General features: G+C 47.4%; 1 protein-coding gene across 2 annotated transcripts in view; it reads left to right on the forward strand.

The window, feature by feature from the left end:
* LOC121555328 (attractin-like) overlaps nt 1-21,988 on the forward strand; it is a 185,777-nt gene that overhangs the window by 148,490 nt on the left and 15,299 nt on the right. Inside the window, exons 22-24 of one of the 2 annotated variants that reach the window (XM_045212892.1) lie at nt 8,676-8,770; nt 10,408-10,486; nt 10,612-10,769. In XM_045212892.1, coding sequence (XP_045068827.1) covers nt 8,676-8,770; nt 10,408-10,486; nt 10,612-10,769 — 332 coding nt within the window. The remainder of the gene's footprint in view (nt 1-8,675; nt 8,771-10,407; nt 10,487-10,611; nt 10,770-21,988) is intronic. The other variant, XM_045212893.1, reaches the window with a different exon arrangement.

Below are 21,988 nucleotides of genomic sequence, written 5' to 3' on the forward strand. Positions count from 1 at the left end.
GACAGGCTGTGCTCACTCTGCCCCCGGGGAGAGGTAGAGACAGAGCTGCATTTCCTATTACACTGTGACAAATACTCAGACCTAAGAGAATCTTTCTTTCCCAAAATTATCATTCAGTACAAAGAATTTGAAACTATAAAAGAGGAAGAAAAAATCTAATATTTATTGGGTGAAAAGCCAAAATGTGCAATTTTGGCAGCCAAATATGTGTCCTCCTGCCACAACCTGAGGGACAGCCAGTGAAAAGTGTAATGTAATGTCAATAATATTTCCTGTTTTGTTTTGGCTTTCATACCATGTAATGTGTCTTCTCAGTCAGGTTGAGACTGGTAGACTACTATTGCTTTAATGTATTGTTATTCTCATTAATATTGTTGTTGTAGTTGCTGTTAATGGTAATCCCATTTCCACTACTACTATTATTATTGCTGTTGGTCCCACCATTTTTGTTATATCTATACTTTGACAATGTAAGTAATTTTACTTGCCATGTCAATAAAGTCTATTGAATTGAATTGAATTGAGAGAGAGAGAGAGATGGATAGAAGTGAAGAGATACAGTCCCTTCAGAAAGCATTCACACCCCTAGAGATGTTGATATGAGTTAAATATGAACTGCGTAGATAGTAGATATATTGATATGAGTTAAATATGAACTGCGTAGATAGTAGAGATATTGATATGAGTTACACTGCCTTCAGAAAGTATTCATACCCCTAGAGATATTGATATGAGTTAAATATGAACTGGGTAGATAGTAGAGATATTGATATGAGTTAAATATGAACTGCGTAGATAGTAGAGATATTGATATGAGTTAAATATGAACTGCGTAGATAGTAGAGATATTGATATGAGTTAAATATGAACTGCGTAGATAGTAGAGATATTGATATGAGTTAAATATGAACTGCGTAGATAGTAGAGATATTGATATGAGTTAAATATGAACTGCGTAGATAGTAGAGATATTGATATGAGTTAAATATGAACTGCGTAGATAGTAGAGATATTGATATGAGTTAAATATGAACTGCGTAGATAGTAGAGATATTGATATGAGTTAAATATGAACTGCGTAGATAGTAGAGATATTGATATGAGTTACATATGAACTGGGTAGATAGTAGAGATATTGATATGAGTTAAATATGAACTGCGTAGATAGTAGAGATATTGATATGAGTTAAATATGAACTGCGTAGATAGTAGAGATATTGATATGAGTTAAATATGAACTGGGTAGATAGTAGAGATATTGATATGAGTTAAATATGAACTCATGAGATAGTAGAGATATTGATATGAGTTAAATATGAACTGCGTAGATAGTAGAGATATTGATATGAGTTAAATATGAACTGCGTAGATAGTAGAGATATTGATATGAGTTAAATATGAACTGCGTAGATAGTAGAGATATTGATATGAGTTAAATATGAACTGGGTAGATAGTAGAGATATTGATATGAGTTAAATATGAACTGCGTAGATAGTAGAGATATTGATATGAGTTACATATGAACTGGGTAGATAGTAGAGATATTGATATGAGTTAAATATGAACTGCGTAGATAGTAGAGATATTGATATGAGTTAAATATGAACTGCGTAGATAGTAGAGATATTGATATGAGTTACACTGCCTTCAGAAAGTATTCATACCCCTAGAGATATTGATATGAGTTAAATATGAACTGGGTAGATAGTAGAGATATTGATATGAGTTAAATATGAACTGGGTAGATAGTAGAGATATTGATATGAGTTAAATATGAACTGCGTAGATAGTAGAGATATTGATATGAGTTACACTGCCTTCAGAAAGTATTCATACCCCTAGAGATATTGATATGAGTTAAATATGAACTGCGTAGATAGTAGAGATATTGATATGAGTTAAATATGAACTGCGTAGATAGTAGAGATATTGATATGAGTTAAATATGAACTGCGTAGATAGTAGAGATATTGATATGAGTTAAATATGAACTGCGTAGATAGTAGAGATATTGATATGAGTTAAATATGAACTGGGTAGATAGTAGAGATATTGATATGAGTTAAATATGAACTGGGTAGATAGTAGAGATATTGATATGAGTTAAATATGAACTGGGTAGATAGTAGAGATATTGATATGAGTTACACTGCCTTCAGAAAGTATTCAAACCCCTTGACCTTTTCCACATTTTGTTGTGTTACAGCCTGAATTTAAAATGGATTAAATTGATTTGTTTTCTCACCCATCTACTCATAATGACAAAGTGAAAACATGTTTTTAGACACTTTAGCAAATTTATTGAAAATGAAATCCAGAAATATATCATTTACATAAGTATTCACACCCCTGAGTCAATTCTTTGTGTAAGAACCTTTGGCAGCGATTACAGCTGTGAGTCTTTCTGGGTAAGTCTCTAAGAGCTTTCCACACCTGGATTGTGCAAAATCTGCCCATTATTCTTTAAAAAATTCTTCAAGCTCTGTCAAATTGGTTGTTGATCATTGCTACACAACCGTTTTCAGGTCCTGCCATAGATTTTCAAGCAGATTAAGTCAAAACTGTAACTCGGCCATTAAGGAACATTCACTGTCTTCTTGATAAGCAACTCCAGTGTAGATTTGGCCTTGTGTTTTAGGTTATTGTCCTGCTGAAAGCTGAATTCATCTCCCAGTGTCTGGTGGAAAGCAGACTGAACCAGGTTTCCCTCTAGGAATTTGCCTGTGCTTAGCTCCATTCCGTTTCTTTTTTATCCTGAAAAACTCCCCAGTCCTTAATGATGACAATCATACCCATAACATGATGCAGCCACCACTATGCTTGAAAATATGGGGAGTGGTACCCAGTAATGTGTTGTATTGGATTTGCCCAAAACATAACACTTTAAATTCAGGACAAAAAGTTAATTGCTTTGACATATTTTTTTGCAGTATTACTTTTAGTGCCTTGTTGCAAACAAGATGCATGTTTTGGAATATTTTTATTCTGTACAGGCTTCCTTCTTTTCACTCTGTCATTTAGGTTAGTATTGTGGAGTAACTACAAAGTTGTTGATCCGTCCTCATTTTTTCCCTTTCCTGATACCTCCTGCACCTCGACCTGTTGCTTCGGCCTGTTGTTTCTGAAGTTGTACTTTATTTATTTTAATTTTTATAAGTGTTTGTGTCAACACCTGCTACCAACTAGCTAGCTAGGTTGTAATGGATCCCACTTCTCCAGACGTTTCCAGCGCTGTAGAAGCTGTGTTTGTTACTCTCTTGTCCGGGACAATATTGACAATCTGGAATTAGTTTACTAGCGGAGGAATACAGGAATGAGGTGGCTGTGCTTAGCAAGCAAATCTCAATTCTGCGCGAAATTATGGGGAAAACGCAAATTGGAACTGTCTCGTTCTCAACTCCTATGGCTGGACGCCGCTCAAGGCTGATGGATGTTTCCCCTCCTTGTCATCTGTCCCTATCTGAATGGGCTGTGCTACCTGGATCTTGCCTGCCAAGGAAGTCGTCTCCATCTGCTTCTCCTCCTCCATCCTGTAGTGAAGTAGACGGAGAACAGCAAGAAGATTGTTCCAATCAGCGCTGGTCCCATGTCACAAGTCGTGGAAACCGAAGGCAGCGGCATGCTGCTAAGCGGACGGGAGTGACAGCGAGATGTTCGGAGCAGATTGACATGAGGAATAGCTTCACTGCACTGGTGACAGATCTACCTGCTCCTTCATCACTGGGACTGCCTGTGTCTGGGACTGCCTGTGTCTGGGACTGCCTGTGTCTGGGACTGCCTGTGTCTGGGACTGGGACACCATCACTGGGACTGCCTGTGTCTGGGACTGCCTGTGTCTGGGACTGCCTGTGTCTGGGACTGCCTGTGTCTGGGACTGCCTGTGTTGGTGTTGGACTGGGACCATCACTGGGACTGCCTGTGTCTGGGACTGCCTGTGTCTGGGACTGCCTGTGTCTGGGACTGCCTGTGTCTGGGACTGCCTGTGTCTTCATCACTGGGACTGCCTGTGTCTGGGACGGTGGTGCTGACTCCAACTACACTGACTCCAGCAGCGGCTTCGTCTTCGAGTTCGGCTCCATTACCTCTCTCTGGATCTGACAGGGCGCTACCTGCAGTTGGAGGTCTGGACCTATCGCCGGGAGCAGCAGGCGTACGCTATCCTGCTTCTCGTGGATCCGTGAAAGGTTTAAAGAATTGTGTGAGGGGTGGGAATGTCCCTTCTCCGGCCGTTTTATTGGACAGTTCAATGGTGAGAAATGTTTCAGCCCCTGGAGCAAAAACGTTGTGCTATCCAGGAGCACAAGTATCGGACATCAATAAGCTGCTCCCAAACTTTTTAAACCAGCATCAGGAAATTGAGTCTATCATAGTTCATGTGGGATTCAATGACATTATGAAGGGCAGCTCAGGACAGCTGAAGATGGATTTTAAAGAACTGATTGGGTTGACACCAACAAACGCCCCATAATATCTGGCCCTCTGCCCTCCCTAAATCATTGAACGGTTCAGCAGACTTTTAGCCCTCCATAACTGGCTACGAGACTATTGCAGCTCTGTAGGTGTAACATTTATTGACAATTTTGATACCTTCTGGAAGCAAATCTCGTTTTATAAGGAGGATGGGATCCACCCAAATCATTTGGGTTCCTATATCCTTTCACAGCATTATACAGTGCATTCGGAAAGTATTCAGACCCCTTGACTTTTTCCACATTTTGTTAAGTTACAGCCTTATTTTAAAATATATATTTTTTTCCTCATCAATCCACACACAATACCCCATACTGTTAAATCAAAAACAGGCATTTTGAAATTTTTGCAAATTTCTAAAAAATGTAAAACAGAATGACCTTATTTACATAAGTATTCAGACCCTTTGCTAAGAGAAATGGAGCTCAGATGCATCCTGTTTCCATTGATCATCCTTGATGTTTCTACAACTTGATTGGAGTCCACCTGTGGTAAATTCAATTGATTGGACATGATTTGGAAAGGCCCACACCTGTCTATATAAGGTCCCACAGTTGACAGTGCATGTCAGAAAAAAAACCAAGCCATGAGGTCGAAGGAATTGTCCGTAGAGCTCCGAGACAGGATTGTGTCGAGGTACAGATCTGAGGAAGGGTACCAAAAAAATGTCTGCAGCGTTGAAGGTCCCCAAGAACACATTGGCTGCCATCATTCTTAAATGGAAGAAGTTTGGAACCACCAAGACTCTTCCTAGAGCTGGCTGCCTGGCCAAACTGAGCAATCAGGGGAGAAGGGCCTTGGTCAGGGAAGTGACCAAGAACCCGATGGTCACTCTGACAGAGCTCCGGATTTCCTCTGTGGAGATGGGAGAACCTTCCAGAAGGACAACCATCTCATGACCAGCGTGAACATGACTGTAAAAACGGTTAAATCCCTTTGGATTGATCAGGAATTTAAAAATGGTTTGGTTGAGAGGGATGAGGCAAAAGGTATGGCAAATAAGTCTGGCAGCGCAACCGATTGGCAAACGTACTGCAAATTGAGAAATCATGTGACTAAACTGAATAAAAAGAAGAATAAACTACACTATGAAACAAAGATAAATTACATAAAGAATGATAGTAAAAAGCTCTGGAGCACCTTAAATAAAATGTTGGGCAAAGAGGCAAACTCTGCTCCATCATTCATTGAATCAGATGGCTTATTCATCACAAAACCATACTGATATGAACTACTTTAATGATTTTTTCATTGGCAAGATTAGCAAACTTTGGCATTACATGCCAGCAACAAACGCTGACAATACACATCCAAGTATATCTGATCAAATTATGAAAGACAAGCATTGTAATAATGAATTCTGTAAATTAAGTGTGAAAGAGGTGAAGAAATGATTGTTGTCTATCAACAATGACAAGCTACCGGTGTCTGACAACTTGGATGGAAAATTACTGAGGATTATAGCGGACGATATTGCCACTCCTATTTGCCATATCTTCAATCTAAACCTACTAGAAAGTGTGTGTCCTCAGGCCTGGAGGGAAGCAAAAGTTATTCCCCTACCTAAGAATAGTAAAGCCCCCTTTACTGGCTCAAATAACCGACCAATCAGCCTGATACCAACCCTTAGTAAACTTTTGGGGAAAATGGTGTTTGACCAGATACAATGCTATTTTACAGTAAACAATTTGATAACAGGCTTTCAGCACGCTTATAGGGAAGGATATTCAACAAGCACAGCATTTACACAAATTACTGATGATTGGCTGTTTGTGGGGGCTGTTTAGTTAGACTACTGTGCGGCTTTTGACATAATCGATCATAGTCTGCTTTTGGAAAAACGTATGTGTTATGGTTTTACACCCCCTGCTATATTGTGGATAAAGAGTTACCTGTCTAACAGAACACAGAGGGTGTTCTTTAATGGAAGCCCCTCCAACATAATCCAGGTAGAATCAGGAAATCCCCAGGGCAGCTGTCTAGGCCCTTTAATTTTTTCAATCTTTGCTAATGAAATGCCACTGGCTTTGAGTAAAACCATTGTGTCTATGTATGTGGATGACTCCACACTATACACGTCAGCTACTACAACAACTGAAATGACTGCAACACTTAACAAAGAGCTGCAGTTAGTTTCAGAGTGGATGGCAAGGAATAAGTTAGTCCTAAATATTAAAAAAATACTAAAAGCATTGTATTTGGGACAAATCATTCACTAAACCCTAAACCTCAACTAAATCTTGTAATGAATAATGTGGAAATTGAGCAAGTTAAGGTGACTAAACTGCTTGGAGTAACCCTGGATTGTAAACTGTCATGGTCAAAACATGTTGATACAACAGAAGCTAACATTTACATTTTACATTTTAGTCTCTTATCCAGAGCGACTTACAGTTAGTGAGTGTTACATTATTATCATACATTTTATTTATTTTTCATACTGCCCCATTGGTCTCCCGGTTGCGGCCGGCTACGACAGAGCCTGGATTCGAACCAGGATCTCTAGTGTCCCAAATACAGTGCCTTAGACCACTGCGCCACTCGGGAGATGGGGAGAAGTCTGTCCATAAGAAAGCGTTACTCTGCCTTCTTAACAACACTATCAACAGGGCAGGTCCTACAGGCCCTAGTTTTGTCACACCTGGACTACTGTTTAGTCGTGTGGTCAAGTGCCACAAAGAGGGACTTAGGAAAATTACAATTGGCTCAGAACAGGGCAGCACGGCTGGCCCTTGGATGTACACAGAGAGCTAACATTAATAATATGCATGTCAATCTCTCCTGGCTCAAAGTGGAGGAGAGATTGACTTCATCACTACTTGTATTTGTGAGAGGTATTGACATGTTGAATGCACCGAGCTGTCTGTTTGAACTACTGGCACACGGCTCGGACACCCATGCATACCCCACAAGACATGCCACCGGAGGTCTCTTCACAGTCCCCAAGTCCAGAACAGACTATGGGAGGTGCACAGTACTACATAGAGCCATGACTACATGGAACTCTATTCCACATCAGGAAACTGATGCAAGCAGTAAAATTAGATTTAAAAAACAGATAAAAATACACCTTATGGAACAGCGGGGACTGTGAAGAGACACAAACACATGCATACAAACACATGATACCATACGCACTATAAACACACGTACACATGGATTCTGTATTGTAGATATGTGGTAGTAGAGTAGAGGCCTGAGGGAACACACTTAATGTGCTGTGAAATCTGTTGTGAATGTATTGTAATGTTTTTAAAATTGTATAACTGCCTTTTGCTGGACCCTAGGAAGAGTAGCTGCTGCCCTGATCCCTGATGGGGATCCATAATAAATACAAATACAGCCATTAAACTCTGTAACTGTTTTAAAGTCACCATTGGTCTCATGGTGAAATCCCTCACCGGCAACTGAGCTAGGAAGGATGCCTGTATCTTCGTAGTGACTGGGTTTATTGACACACCATCCAAAGTGTAATTAATAACTTCACCATGCTCAAAGGGATATTCAATGTCTGCTTTTTTTTCTACCAATTGGTGCCCTTCTTTGCGAGGCATTGGAAAACCTCCCTGGTCTTTGTGGTTGAATCTGTGTTTGAAATTCACCGATCGACTGAGGGACTTTACAGATAATTGTACGTGTGGGGTACAGAGATGAGGTCGTTATTACAAAATCATGTTCAACACTATTATTGCACACAGAGTCCATACAGACAGAGTGAGTCCATACAGACAGAGTGAGTCCATGCAAATTATTATGTGACTTGTTAAGAACATCTTGCTCCTGAACTTATTTAGGCTTGCTGTAACACAGGGGTTGAATACTTACTGACTCAAGACATTTCAGCTTTAATTTGTACACATTTTGAAAAACCTCATTCCACTTTGATATTAAATCCATTTTAAATTCATGCTGTAACACAACCCAAATACGTCCTTTTTGAACCGGACCCGCTGTCAGTATAGTGATGTAGGTCTTCAGATGTTGTACACATGAAATTCCTACATTTATCCGCAGCGTTAAACATTTCCCCCCCACAGGCTCAGCGTGTCCCTATAGTATACGGACAAAGCCCAGCACAGCTGGTAGAACAAACGGCTCGAGTCGCACAGAATGGATTATAGCGTTGCGGATAAAGTTAGGAATTCCACAATTTCATGTGTGCCGTCTATAACATGCTGTGTTTCTTTTCTAACTTCCCTTCCAGACACCCTGTTGATAGACTACCAGTTCACCTTCAGTCTGTCCCAGGAAGAAGACCGATACTACACCGCCATCAACTTTGTAGCCACGCCCGAGGAGGTAGGACCGCACCCATACTGCTGGGGTCAGGGGTAATAGGTCAGGGATTAGGCCACGCCCATACTGCTGGGGTCAGGGGTAATAGGTCAGGGGTTAGGCCACGCCCATACTGCTGGGGTCAGGGGTAATAGGTCAGGGGTTAGGCCACGCCCATACTGCTGGGGTCAGGGGTAATAGGTCAGGGATTAGGCCACGCCCGAGGAGGTGGGACCACACCCATACTGATGGGGTCAGGGGTAATAGGTCAGGGATTAGGCCACGCCCTCTGCTGGGGTCAGGGATAGGTCGGGATTAGGCCACACCCATACTGATGGGGTCAGGGGTAATAGGTCAGGGATTAAGCCACGCCCATACTGCTGGGGTCAGGGGTAATAGGTCAGGGATTAGGCCACGCCCGAGGAGGTAGAGATTAATCAGCAGAGACTGTAGAATAGAGGTAGTGACACATACAGTAACACATTCTCTCCTCTCCTCTCCCCCTCTCCCTCCCCCTCCCTCCCCCCCTCTCCTCTCCCCCTCTCCTCTCCCCCTCTCCTCTCTCCCCCTCTCCTCCCCTCTCCCCCCTCTCCCCCCTCTCCTCTCTCCTCCTCCCCCCTCTCCCCCCCTCTCCCCCCTCCCCCCTCCTCTCCCCCCTCTCCTCTCCCCTCTCTCCCCCCTCTCCCTCTCCCCCTCTCCTCTCCTCCTCCCCTCTCCCTCTCCTCTCCCCCTCTCCTTCCTCTCCCCCTTTCCTCCCCCTCTCCTCTCCTCTCCTCTCCCCCCTCTCCTCTCCCTCCTCCTCTCCTCTCCCCCTCTCCCTCCTCTCCTCTCCCCCCCCTCCCCCTCTCCTCTCCCTCTCCCTCCCTCCTCCCCCCTCTCCTCTCCTCTCCCCCTCCCTCTCCCCCTCTCCTCTCCTCTCCTCTCCCCTCCCTCCCTCCCTCCCCCTCCCTCCCCCCTCCCTCCCTCCCTCCCCTCCTCCCCTCTCCCCTCCCCCTCCTCTCCTCCCTCCCTCTCCCTCTCCTCTCCTTCCTCCCCCTCCTCTCCTCTCCTCTCCTCTCCTCTCCCCTCCCCCTCCTCCCTCTCCTCTCCCCTCCCCTCCTCTCCCCCCCTCTCTCCTCTCCCCCCTCTCCTCTCCTCTCCTCCCCCTCTCCTCTCCCCCTCTCCTCTCCCCCTCTCCTCTCCCCCTCTCCTCTCCTCCCTCTCCTCTCTCCCTCCCCTCCTCCCTCCCCCCTCCCCTCCCTCCCTCCCCCTCCTCTCCTCCCTCTCCTCTCCTCTCCCCCTCCTCTCCTCTCCTCTCCTCTCCCCCTCCTCTCCTCTCCTCTCCTCTCCCTCTCCCCCCCCTCTCCCTCCTCTCCCCTCCTCTCCCCTCCCTCCCCTCCCCCTCCCCCTCTCCCTCCCTCTCCTCTCCTCTCCTCTCCCCTCCCCCCCCTCCCCTCTCCCTCCCCCTCCTCTCCTCTCTCTCCTCTCCTCTCCCTCTCCTCTCCTCTCCTCTCCTCCTCCCTCCCTCCCCTCCTCTCCTCTCCTCTCCTCCCTCCCCCTCTCCTCTCTCCCTCCTCCCCTCTCCCTCCCCTCCTCCCCTCTCCCTCTCCTCTCCTCTCCTCTCCTCTCCTCTCCTCTCCCCTCCTCTCCTCTCCTCTCCTCTCCTCTCCTCTCCTCCGCAGCAGAATCGTGATCTGGTTGTGTTCATCAACGCCTCCAAGAACTTCAACCTCAACATCACCTGGGCCGCCAGCTTCACAGGTAAACACACCTTATTCGCTCTATAGGCAATATGTTCACACTGTTTTCAATCTCACCGCCTCGGAGCCAAAACGGGAAAACATGCCATGCTTTAACTAAACCTGGTCTTTCACCCTCTCCCTCAGCCGGGACCCAAACAGGTGAGGAGATCCCCATTGTCTCCCGGAGCAACATCAAGGAGTTTAAAGACAGTTTCTCCAACGAAAACTTTGACTTCCGCAACAACCCAAACATCACCTTCTTCGTCTATGTCAGCAACTTCACCTGGCCCATCAAGATACAAGTAGGTGACATGAGATATGAGACGCACGTGCACGCAAACACACACGCAAACACATGCACGCAAACACACACGCAAACACATGCACGCAAACACACACGTGCGCACAGCCCATTTCATTTTAGCTGTCCATCAAAGATGATTACGACGATGCTTTCTGTTGTGGATGGGGGGGGAAGGGGTTGGGTTAGTGCTTTCTGTTGTGGATGGGGGGGTAGGGGTTGGGTTAGTGCTTTCTGTTGTGGATGGGGGGTAGGGGTTGGGTTAGTGCTTTCTGTTGTGGATGGGGGTAGGGGTTGGGTTAGTGCTTTCTGTTGTGGATGGGGGGGTAGGGGTTGGGTTAGTGCTTTCTGTTGTGGATGGGGGGTAGGGGTTGGGTTAGTGCTTTCTGTTGTGGATGGGGGGTAGGGTTAGTGCTTTCTGTTGTGGATGGGGTAGGGGGTTGGGTTAGTGCTTTCTGTTGTGGATGGGGGGTAGGGGGTTGGGTTAGTGCTTTCTGTTGTGGATGGGGGTAGGGTTGGGTTAGTGCTTTCTGTTGTGGATGGGGGGTAGGGGTTGGGTTAGTGCTTTCTGTTGTGGATGGGGGGGTAGGGGGTTGGTTAGTGCTTTCTGTTGTGGATGGGGGGTAGGGGTTGGGTTAGTGCTTTCTGTTGTGGATGGGGGGTAGGGGTTGGGTTAGTGCTTTCTGTTGTGGATGGGGGGGTAGGGGTTGGGTTAGTGCTTTCTGTTGTGGATGGGGGTAGGGGGTTGGGTTAGTGCTTTCTGGGGTGGGGTTAGTGCTTTCTGTTGTGGATGGGGGGGTAGGGGTTGGGTTAGTGCTTTCTGTTGTGGATGGGGGGGGTAGAGTTGGGTTAGTGCTTTCTGTTGTGGATGGGGGGGTAGGGGTTGGGTTAGTGCTTTCTGTTGTGGATGGGGGGGTAGGGGTTGGGTTAGTGCTTTCTGTTGTGGATGGGGGGGTAGGGGTTGGGTTAGTGCTTTCTGTTGTGGATGGGGGGGGGAGGGGGTTGGGTTAGTGCTTTCTGTTGTGGATGGGGGGTAGGGGTTGGGTTAGTGCTTTCTGTTGTGGATGGGGGTAGGGGGTTAGTGCTTTCTGTTGTGGATGGGGGGTAGGGGTTGGTTAGTGCTTTCTGTTGTGGATGGGGGGGTGGGGGTTGGGTTAGTGCTTTCTGTTGTGGATGGGGGGGGTAGGGGTTGGGTTAGTGCTTTCTGTTGTGGATGGGGGGTAGGGGTTGGGTTAGTGCTTTCTGTTGTGGATGGGGGGTAGGGGTTGGGTTAGTGCTTTCTGTTGTGGATGGGGGTAGGGGTTGGGTTAGTGCTTTCTGTTGTGGATGGGGGGTAGGGGTTGGGTTAGTGCTTTCTGTTATGGATGGGGGGTAGGGGTTGGGTTAGTGCTTTCTGTTGTGGATGGGGGGTAGGGGTTGGGTTAGTGCTTTCTGTTGTGGATGGGGGGTAGGGGTTGGGTTAGTGCTTTCTGTTGTGGATGGGGGTAGGGGTTGGGTTAGTGCTTTCTGTTGTGGATGGGGGGGTAGGGGTTGGGTTAGTGCTTTCTGTTGTGGATGGGGGTAGGGGTTGGGTTAGTGCTTTCTGTTGTGGATGGGGGTAGGGGTTGGGTTAGTGCTTTCTGTTGTGGATGGGGGGTAGGGGGTTGGGTTAGTGCTTTCTGTTGTGGATGGGGGGTAGGGGTTGGGTTAGTGCTTTCTGTTGTGGATGGGGGGTAGGGGTTGGGTTAGTGCTTTCTGTTGTGGATGGGGGGGTAGGGGTTGGGTTAGTGCTTTCTGTTGTGGATGGGGGGTAGGGGTTGGGTTAGTGCTTTCTGTTATGGATGGGGGTAGGGGTTGGGTTAGTGCTTTCTGTTATGGATGGGGGGTAGGGGTTGGGTTAGTGCTTTCTGTTGTGGATGGGGGGTAGGGGTTGGGTTAGTGCTTTCTGTTGTGGATGGGGGGTAGGGGTTGGGTTAGTGCTTTCTGTTGTGGATGGGGGGTAGGGGTTGGGTTAGTGCTTTCTGTTGTGGATGGGGGTAGGGGTTGGGTTAGTGCTTTCTGTTGTGGATGGGGGGTGGGTTAGGGTGGATGGGGTTGGGTTAGTGCTTTCTGTTGTGGATGGGGGGGTAGGGGTTGGGTTAGTGCTTTCTGTTGTGGATGGGGGTTGGGTTAGTGCTTTCTGTTGTGGATGGGGGGGGTAGGGGTTGGGTTAGTGCTTTCTGTTGTGGATGGGGGTAGGGGTTGGGTTAGTGCTTTCTGTTGTGCGTGGGGGGGGTAGGGGTTGGGTTAGTGCTTTCTGTTGTGCGTGGGGGTTGGGTTAGTGCTCGTGCCACTTCATGTGGAGGCCGATGCTAGAGAACTCTAGTGCAGCTGGGACACGTGTTGGTAGTTGGATGGCGTTATCCCATGTGTTGGTAGTTGGATGGTGTTATACCACGTGTTGGTAGTTGGATGGTGTTATCCCATGTGTCGGTATTTGGATGGTGTAATCACGTGTTGGTAGTTGGATGGCGTTATCCCATGTGTCGGTATTTGGATGGTGTAATCACGTGTTGGTAGTTGGATGGCGTTATCCCATGTGTCGGTATTTGGATGGTGTAATCACGTGTTGGTAGTTGGATGGCGTTATCCCATGTGTTGGTAGTTGGATGGTGTTATCCCATGTGTTGGTAGTTGGATGGTGTTATACCATGTGTTGGTAGTTGGATGGTGTTATCCCATGTGTTGGTAGTTGGATGGCGTTATCCCATGTGTTGGTAGTTGGATGGCGTTATCCCATGTGTTGGTAGTTGGATGGCGTTATCCCATGTGTTGGTAGTTGGATGGCGTTATACCATGTGTTGGTAGTTGGATGGTGTTATACCATGTGTTGGTAGTTGGATGGTGTTATCCCTTGTGTTGGTAGTTGGATGGTGTAATCCCATGTGTTGGTAGTTGGATGGTGTTATCCCATGTGTTGGTAGTTGGATGGTGTTATCCCATGTGTTGGTAGTTGGATGGTGTTATCCCATGTGTTGGTAGTTGGATGGTGTTATCCCATGTGTTGGTAGTTGGATGGTGTTATCCCATGTGTTGGTAGTTGGATGGTGTTATACCATGTGTTGGTAGTTGGATGGTGTTATCCCATGTGTTGGTAGTTGGATGGTGTTATCCCATGTGTTGGTAGTTGGATGGTGTTATCCCATGTGTTGGTAGTTGGATGGTGTAATCTGATAGAAGGATTTGGCATTGACTAATTATTACATTCCACTTTATGAAATGTGTTAGAATCCTGAGACTATAATCTAATAATGTGTGTGCGTAAAACAAGTAAAGTTTGACATTGTGTTACTATTTAGCAATGTGAGTAGGAGTTAGGCCAGACGACAAAGGACAAGGAGAACTGTCTGAGAACGGCGATAACTAAACAATGCAGCCTGCCCGAGCAAGGAGTAGACTATGATAAGAACATGTGTGTGTGACCTGATGGTCAGGAGAGCAGAGGAAAATCACATCAGCTAAACCCAGGTGAGTTTACAAGATGTGTACGGTGGAAAAATACAGCCGCCTAAAGCAGGGTGGGATTTTTGTATGACGTGTGTGTATAAAAGATGGACTCTGAAATTGTGATAACAGAATTCTCTGAATAAAGACCTGACTATTGCACTGAGGCTCTATCCGTTTCTAGAACCAAAGTCTTACAAACTTTGGGAAACGCACAGAGACACTGAAATAGTTAGTTAATAAATTATCTTAACATAATCCCATGTGTTGGTGGTTGAATGGTGTTATCCCATGTGTTGGTGGTTGAATGGTGTTATCCCATGTGTTGGTAGTTGGATGGTGTTATCCCATGTGTCGGTAGTTGGATGGTGTTATCCCATGTGTTGGTAGTTGGATGGTGTTATCCCATGTGTTGGTAGTTGGATGGTGTTATCCCATGTGTCGGTAGTTGGATGGTGTTATCCCATGTGTCGGTATTTGGATGGTGTAATCACGTGTTGGTAGTTGGATGGTGTTATCCCATGTGTTGGTAGTTGGATGGCGTTATCCCATGTGTTGGTAGTTGGATGGTGTTATCCCATGTGTTGGTAGTTGGATGGTGTTATCCCATGTGTTGGTAGTTGGATGGTGTTATACCATGTGTTGGTAGTTGGATGGTGTTATCCCATGTGTTGGTAGTTGGATGGTGTTATACCATGTGTTGGTAGTTGGATGGTGTTATACCATGTGTTGGTAGTTGGATGGTGTTATCCCATGTGTTGGTAGTTGGATGGTGTTATACCATGTGTTGGTAGTTGGATGGTGTTATACCATGTGTTGGTAGTTGGAGACCATGTGTTGGTAGTTGGATGGTGTTATCCATGTGTTGGTAGTTGGATGGTGTTATACCATGTGTTGGTAGTTGGATGGTGTTATCCCATGTGTTGGTAGTTGGATGGTGTTATCCCATGTGTTGGTAGTTGGATGGTGTTATACCATGTGTTGGTAGTTGGATGGTGTTATCCCATGTGTTGGTAGTTGGATGGTGTTATACCATGTGTTGGTAGTTGGATGGTGTTATACCATGTGTTGGTAGTTGGATGGTGTTATCCCATGTGTTGGTAGTTGGATGGTGTTATACCATGTGTTGGTAGTTGGATGGTGTTATACCATGTGTTGGTAGTTGGATGGTGTTATACCATGTGTTGGTAGTTGGATGGTGTTATCCCATGTGTTGGTAGTTGGATGGTGTTATACCATGTATTGGTAGTTGGATGGTGTTATCCCATGTGTTGGTAGTTGGATGGTGTTATACCATGTGTTGGTAGTTGGATGGTGTTATCCCATGTGTTGGTAGTTGGATGGTGTTATACCATGTGTTGGTAGTTGGATGTTGTTATACCATGTGTTGGTAGTTGGATGGTGTTATACCATGTGTTGGTAGTTGGATGGTGTTATCCCATGTGTTGGTAGTTGGATGTTGTTATACCATGTGTTGGTAGTTGGATGGTGTTATCCCATGTGTTGGTAGTTGGATGGTGTTATCCCATGTGTTGGTTGTTGGATGGTGTTATCCCATGTGTTGGTAGTTGGATGGTGTTATACCATGTGTTGGTAGTTGGATGGTGTTATCCCATGTGTTGGTAGTTGGATGGTGTTATCCCATGTGTTGGTAGTTGGATGGTGTTATACCATGTGTTGGTAGTTGGATGGTGTTATCCCATGTGTTGGTAGTTGGATGGTGTTATCCCATGTGTTGGTAGTTGGATGGTGTTATCCCATGTGTTGGTAGTTGGATGGTGTTATCCCATGTGTTGGTAGTGTCACGAACCGGCTCGTAATAAATAGGTAGAGAAGGAATAACTAAATATATTTATTAACTAAAGCAAACTAAACTATATAAAATTAACAATGGTGTGTGTAGTCAGTCATCAGTAGTGTCAGTGAGTGGATGCATAGAGGTGATCATGAGGAGGGTTGAAAGGTGCCAAAGCAAACAAAAAAAACAATACAGCCACAAAAACGCCAAACTCCAACAGTGTGTCTGCATGGAGAGAGTCTCCACAATGAATGGGGGAAAGGTGTATTTACCCTGGGACACACCCGAGCCCAGGTGTGTCCCATTTCTCTGACGACCCTCCCGGCTCCGCCCAACGACATCCTATTAAGGAAAACAAGAACAAAGAGAGAATTTGGCAGAGTGGGAGGGTCTTCGAAAAGTGGCAGGTGCATTACGCAGGCCAAAACTCATAACCGAATACGACTACAGACCAGAGGGTGTAATAAAGGCAGAGAGTTCACCTGCCCTACTCGTCAGTGGCGCCAGCCAATAGCCCTTTAACAGGTCAAACCTGCTCACAATCTTCGCTGCTCCGACCTGATCAACGCAGTCCTCCATCCGAGGAAGAGGAACTGAATCTGGCTTAGTGACACTGTTTACCTTACGGTAGTCTGTACACAATCTGTTTGTCCCATCCTGTTTACTGACCAAGATACAGGGAGAAGCCCAGCTAGAGAAAGAAGGTTCTGCAATATCACTCTCCAGCATGTACCTTATCTCAGCGTCCAGACAACGGCATTTCTCTGAAGAAACTCTATAGAACCGCTGATGGATGGGGTCAGCATCCCCAACGGCTGATGGATGGGGTCAGCATCCCCAACGGCTGATGGATGGGGTCAGCATCCCCAACGGCTGATGGATGGGGTCAGCATCCCCAACGGCTGATGGATGGGGTCAGCATCCCCAACGGCTGATGGATGGGGTCAGCATCCCCAACGTCAATATCGGGTTCTATTAAGTTTGCACCAGTAGGTGTCTCAGAAAACAAAACTGGAAGACTCTGAATCAGACCGACTCATCTCGCCGCCCATCAACAGGTAGATGAGCGAGAAGGCTATCCAAAACATCCAGCGTCTCTGAATTTCTCAATCTACCCTGCAGTACACAGTCGCCGGGACCAGGGACATCCTCCTCACCATGCACAGACCTAGCATGACAAAAAGAAGAACCCATTGGATGTGACAGAACCCATTGGATGTGACAGAACCCATTGGATGTGACAGTACCCAGTGGATGTGACAGAACCCATTGGATGTGACAGAACCCATTGGATGTGACAGTACCCATTGGATGTGACAGAACCCAGTGGATGTGACAGAACCCATTGGATGTGACAGAACCCATTGGATGTGACAGAACCCATTGGATGTGACAGAACCCAGTGGATGTGACAGAACCCAGTGGATGTGACAGAACCCATTGGATGTGACAGAACCCATTGGATGTGACAGAACCCAGTGTATGTGACAGAACCCATTGGATGTGACAGAACCCAGTGGATGTGACAGTACCGGCCAAAATAACAGGTTTACCGTCCTCTGAGGACTCCCACTGTTCGGCCCCAGAGGAACATGCTTAATAGTTTTAGCACAGTTACATTTCCTCCGACAACTAGATCGTTTTGCTCAGTGCACACGTCTGTCTGTCTGTCTGTCATGTCTCTATATCTGACTGTCATTTCATCATTTACATCATTTAGCAGACACTATTATCCAGAGTGACTTACAAATTGGTGCATTCACCTTATGATAGCCAGTGGGATAACCACTTTACAATAGTTTTTATTATTATTTTTATTATTTATTTTTTGGGAGTGGGGTAAGGGGGGGTAGAAGGATTACTTTATCCTATCCCAGGTATTCCTTAAAGAGGTGGGGTTTCAAGTGTCTCCGGAAGGTGGTGAGTGACTCCGCCGTCCTGGCGTCGTGGGGGAGCTGGTTCCACCATTGGGGTGCCAGAGCAGCGAACAGTTTTGACTGGGCTGAGTGGGAACTGTGCTTCCGCAGAGGTAGGGGAGCCAGCAGGCCAGAGGTGGATGAACGTAGTGCCCTCGTTTGGGTGTAGGGACTGATCAGAGCCTGAAGGTACGGAGGTGCCGTTCCCCTCACAGCTCCGTAGGCAAGCACCATGGTCTTGTAGCAGATGCGAGCTTTAACTGGAGTGTGCGGAGGAGCGGGGTGATGTGAGAGAACTTGGGAAGGTCGAACACCAGACGGGCTGCGGCATTCTGGATGAGTTGTAGGGGTTTAATGGCACAGGCAGGGAGCCCAGCCAACAGCGAGTTGCAGTAATCCAGATGGGAGATGACAAGTGCCTGGATTAGGACCTGTGCCGCTTCCTGTGTAAGGCAGGGTCGTACTCTGCGAATGTTGTAGAGCATGAACCTACAGGATCGGGTCACCGCCTTGATGTTAGCGGAGAATGACAGGGTGTTGTCCAGGGTCACGCCAAGGCTCTTTGCACTCTGGGAGGAGGACACAACAGAGTTGTCAACCGTGATGGCGAGATCATGGAACGGGCAGTCCTTCCCCGGGAGGAAGACCAGCTCCGTCTTGCCGAGGTTCAGCTTGAGGTGGTGATCCGTCATCCACACTGATATGTCTGCCAGACATGCAGAGATGCGATTCGCCACCTGGTTATCAGAAGGGGGAAAGGAGAAGATGAATTGTGTGCCGTCTGCGTAGCAATGATAGGAAAGGCCATGTGAGGATATGACAGAGCCAAGTGACTTGGTGTATAGCAAGAATAGGAGAGGGCCTAGAACTGAGCCCTGGGGGACACCAGTGGTGAGAGCACGTGGTGCGGAGACAGATTCTCGCCACGCCACCTGGTAGGAGCGACCTGTCAGGTAGGACGCAATCCAAGAGTGAGCAGTGCCGGAGATGCCCAACTCGGAGAGGGTGGAGAGGAGGATCTGATGGTTCACAGTATCAAAGGCAGCAAGAAGGTCATTCTGAGAGAGATAGCAAGAGAGTTGGCTAAAGACGGCACGCTCAAGAGTTTTGTCGTCAACCTTCTTTTCAAAATGGTTGATAAAGTCATCCACAGAGAGGGAGGAGTGGGGGGGGGGGGGGAGGAGGATTCAGCAGGGAGGAGAAGGTGGCAAAGAGCTTCCTAGGGTTAGAGGCAGATGCTTGGAATTTAGAGTGGTAGAAAGTGACTTTAGCAGCAGAAACAGAGGAAGAAAATGTAGAGAGGAGGGAGTGAAAAGATGCCAGGTCCGCAGGGAGTCTAGTTTTCCTCCATTTCCGCTCGGCTGCCCGGAGCCCTGTTCTGTGAGCTCGCAATAAGTCGTCAAGCCACGGAGCTGGAGGGGAGGACCGAGCCGGCTGGGAGGATAGGGGACATAAAGAGTCAAAGGATGCAGAAAGGGAGGAGAGGAGGGTTGAGGAGGCAGAATCAGGAGATTGGAGGGAGAAGGATTGAGCAGAGGGAAGAGATGATAGGATGGAAGAGGAGAGAGTAGCGGGAGAGAGAGAGCGAAGGTTGCGACAGCACATTACCATCTGAGTAGGGGCAGAGTGAGTAGTGTTGGAGGAGAGCGAGAGAGAAAAGGATACAAAGTAGTGGTCGGAGACATGGAGGGGAGTTGCAGTGAGATTTGTAGAAGAACAGCATCTAGTAAAGATGAGGTCAAGCGTATTGCCTGCCTTGTGAGTAGGGGGGGACGGTGAGAGGGTGAGGTCAAAAGAGGAGGGGAGTGGAAAGAACGAGGCCGAGAGAAATGAGTCAATGGTAGACGTAGGGAGGTTAAAGTCACCCAGAACTGTGAGGGGTGAGCCATCCTCAGGAAAGGAACTTGTCAAGCTCATTGATGAACTCTCCAAGGGAACCTGGAGGGCGATAAATGACAAGGATGTTAAGCTTGAATTGGCTAGTGACTGTGACAGCATGGAATTCAAATGAGGAGATGGGTCAGGGGAGAAAGAGAGAATGTCCACTTGGGAGAGATGAGGATTCCTGTGCCACCACCCCGCTGACCAGATGCTCTCGTGGTATGCGAGAACACATGGTCAGACGAGGAGAGAGCAGTAGGAGTAGCAGTGTTTTCTGTGGTAATCCATGTTTGAGCCGTAAAGCAGTGTAGAGACACAGACAGTGTTGAAAGCGTGTTTAATGGATTCTGGGGTAAGAGTCAGGAGTGCACAGTTGTCTACATATTGGAGTTTGAAGATCTGTTGGGTTCTTTTTGTGTGGGCTTGGAGGTATCTAAGATTGAAGAGGTTTCCATCCATGCAGTACTGTAGCTGGATTCCGTCGGTTGAGCTGAGGGAGTTGTTTGACAGGCTTGTGACGGCAGCAAGGAGCATGTAAAACATAACTGGAGCCAGAACGCGGTCTTGCAAGACCCCGACCTCTACGCTGAAGGGCTCTGATTGAAGCCCACCAAGACCCCGACCTCTACGCTGAAGGGCTCTGATTGAAGCCCACCAAGACCCCGACCTCTACGCTGAAGGGCTCTGATTGAAGCCCACCAAGCAGCACTCTGGCATGCTTCGTGTTTTAGGATCCTCAGAAACTTGGGAGGCACCGCCAGAGTATCTCATGGTTGATGGTGTCATAGGCTTTGATGAGGTTGATCAAAGCTATGTAGAGGTCTGTTTTGTTCCAAGCATTTTTCCTGCAATCATGTCGGTGGTGCTCCTACCTTTCTTGAAGCAGCACTGGGATTCTGGAATGATGTTTTCAGTTAAGCTGCGAGTCTATAGAGAGAGAATACCTCTGTTACCATAAGCCGCTTTGTCACCTTATTCTTGTAGATGATTACAATATTGGCATCATTCCATTCATGTTTTGATGAGGAACTGCAAGCGACGCATGAGGAGTTATCCCCCGTGCTTCAGGATCTCAGCTGGGATGCTGTCGGGTTATCCCCCCGTGCTTCAGGATCTCAGCTGGGATGCTGTCGGGTTATCCCCCGTGCTTCAGGATCTCAGCTGGGATGCTGTCGGGTTATCCCCCGTGCTTCAGGATCTCAGCTGGGATGCTGTCGGGTTATCCCCGTGCTGGGATGCTGTCGGGTTATCCCCCGTGCTTCAGGATCTCAGCTGGGATGCTGTCGGGTTATCCCCCCGTGCTTCAGGATCTCAGCTGGGATGCTGTCGGGTTATCCCCCCGTGCTTCAGGATCTCAGCTGGGATGCTGTCGGGTTATCCCCCGTGCTTCAGGATCTCAGCTGGGATGCTGTCGGGTTATCCCCTGTGCTGGGATGCTGTCGGGTTATCCCCCGTGCTTCAGGATCTCAGCTGGGATGCTGTCGGGTTATCCCCCGTGCTTCAGGATCTCAGCTGGGATGCTGTCGGGTTATCCCCGTGCTTCAGGATCTCAGCTGGGATGCTGTCGGGTTATCCCCGTGCTTCAGGATCTCAGCTGGGATGCTGTCGGGTTATCCCCCGTGCTGGGATGCTGTCGGGTTATCCCCGTGCTTCAGGATCTCAGCTGGGATGCTGTCGGGTTATCCCCCGTGCTTCAGGATCTCAGCTGGGATGCTGTCGGGTTATCCCCCCGTGCTTCAGGATCTCAGCTGGGATGCTGTCGGGTTATCCCCCGTGCTTCAGGATCTCAGCTGGGATGCTGTCGGGTTATCCCCCGTGCTTCAGGATCTCAGCTGGGATGCTGTCGGGTTATCCCCCGTGCTTCCAGGATCTCAGCTGGGATGCTGTCGGGTTATCCCCCGTGCTTCAGGATCTCAGCTGGGATGCTGTCGGGTTATCCCCCGTGCTTCAGGATCTCAGCTGGGATGCTGTCGGGTTATCCCCCCGTGCTTCAGGATCTCAGCTGGGATGCTGTCGGGTTATCCCCCGTGCTTCAGGATCTCAGCTGGGATGCTGTCGGGTTATCCCCGTGCTTCAGGATCTCAGCTGGGATGCTGTCGGGTTATCCCCCGTGCTTCAGGATCTCAGCTGGGATGCTGTCGGGTTATCCCCGTGCTTCAGGAT

This window comes from Coregonus clupeaformis, unplaced genomic scaffold (assembly GCF_020615455.1).
Source record: "Coregonus clupeaformis isolate EN_2021a unplaced genomic scaffold, ASM2061545v1 scaf0060, whole genome shotgun sequence".
In the NCBI taxonomy this organism is placed as follows: domain Eukaryota; kingdom Metazoa; phylum Chordata; class Actinopteri; order Salmoniformes; family Salmonidae; genus Coregonus; species Coregonus clupeaformis.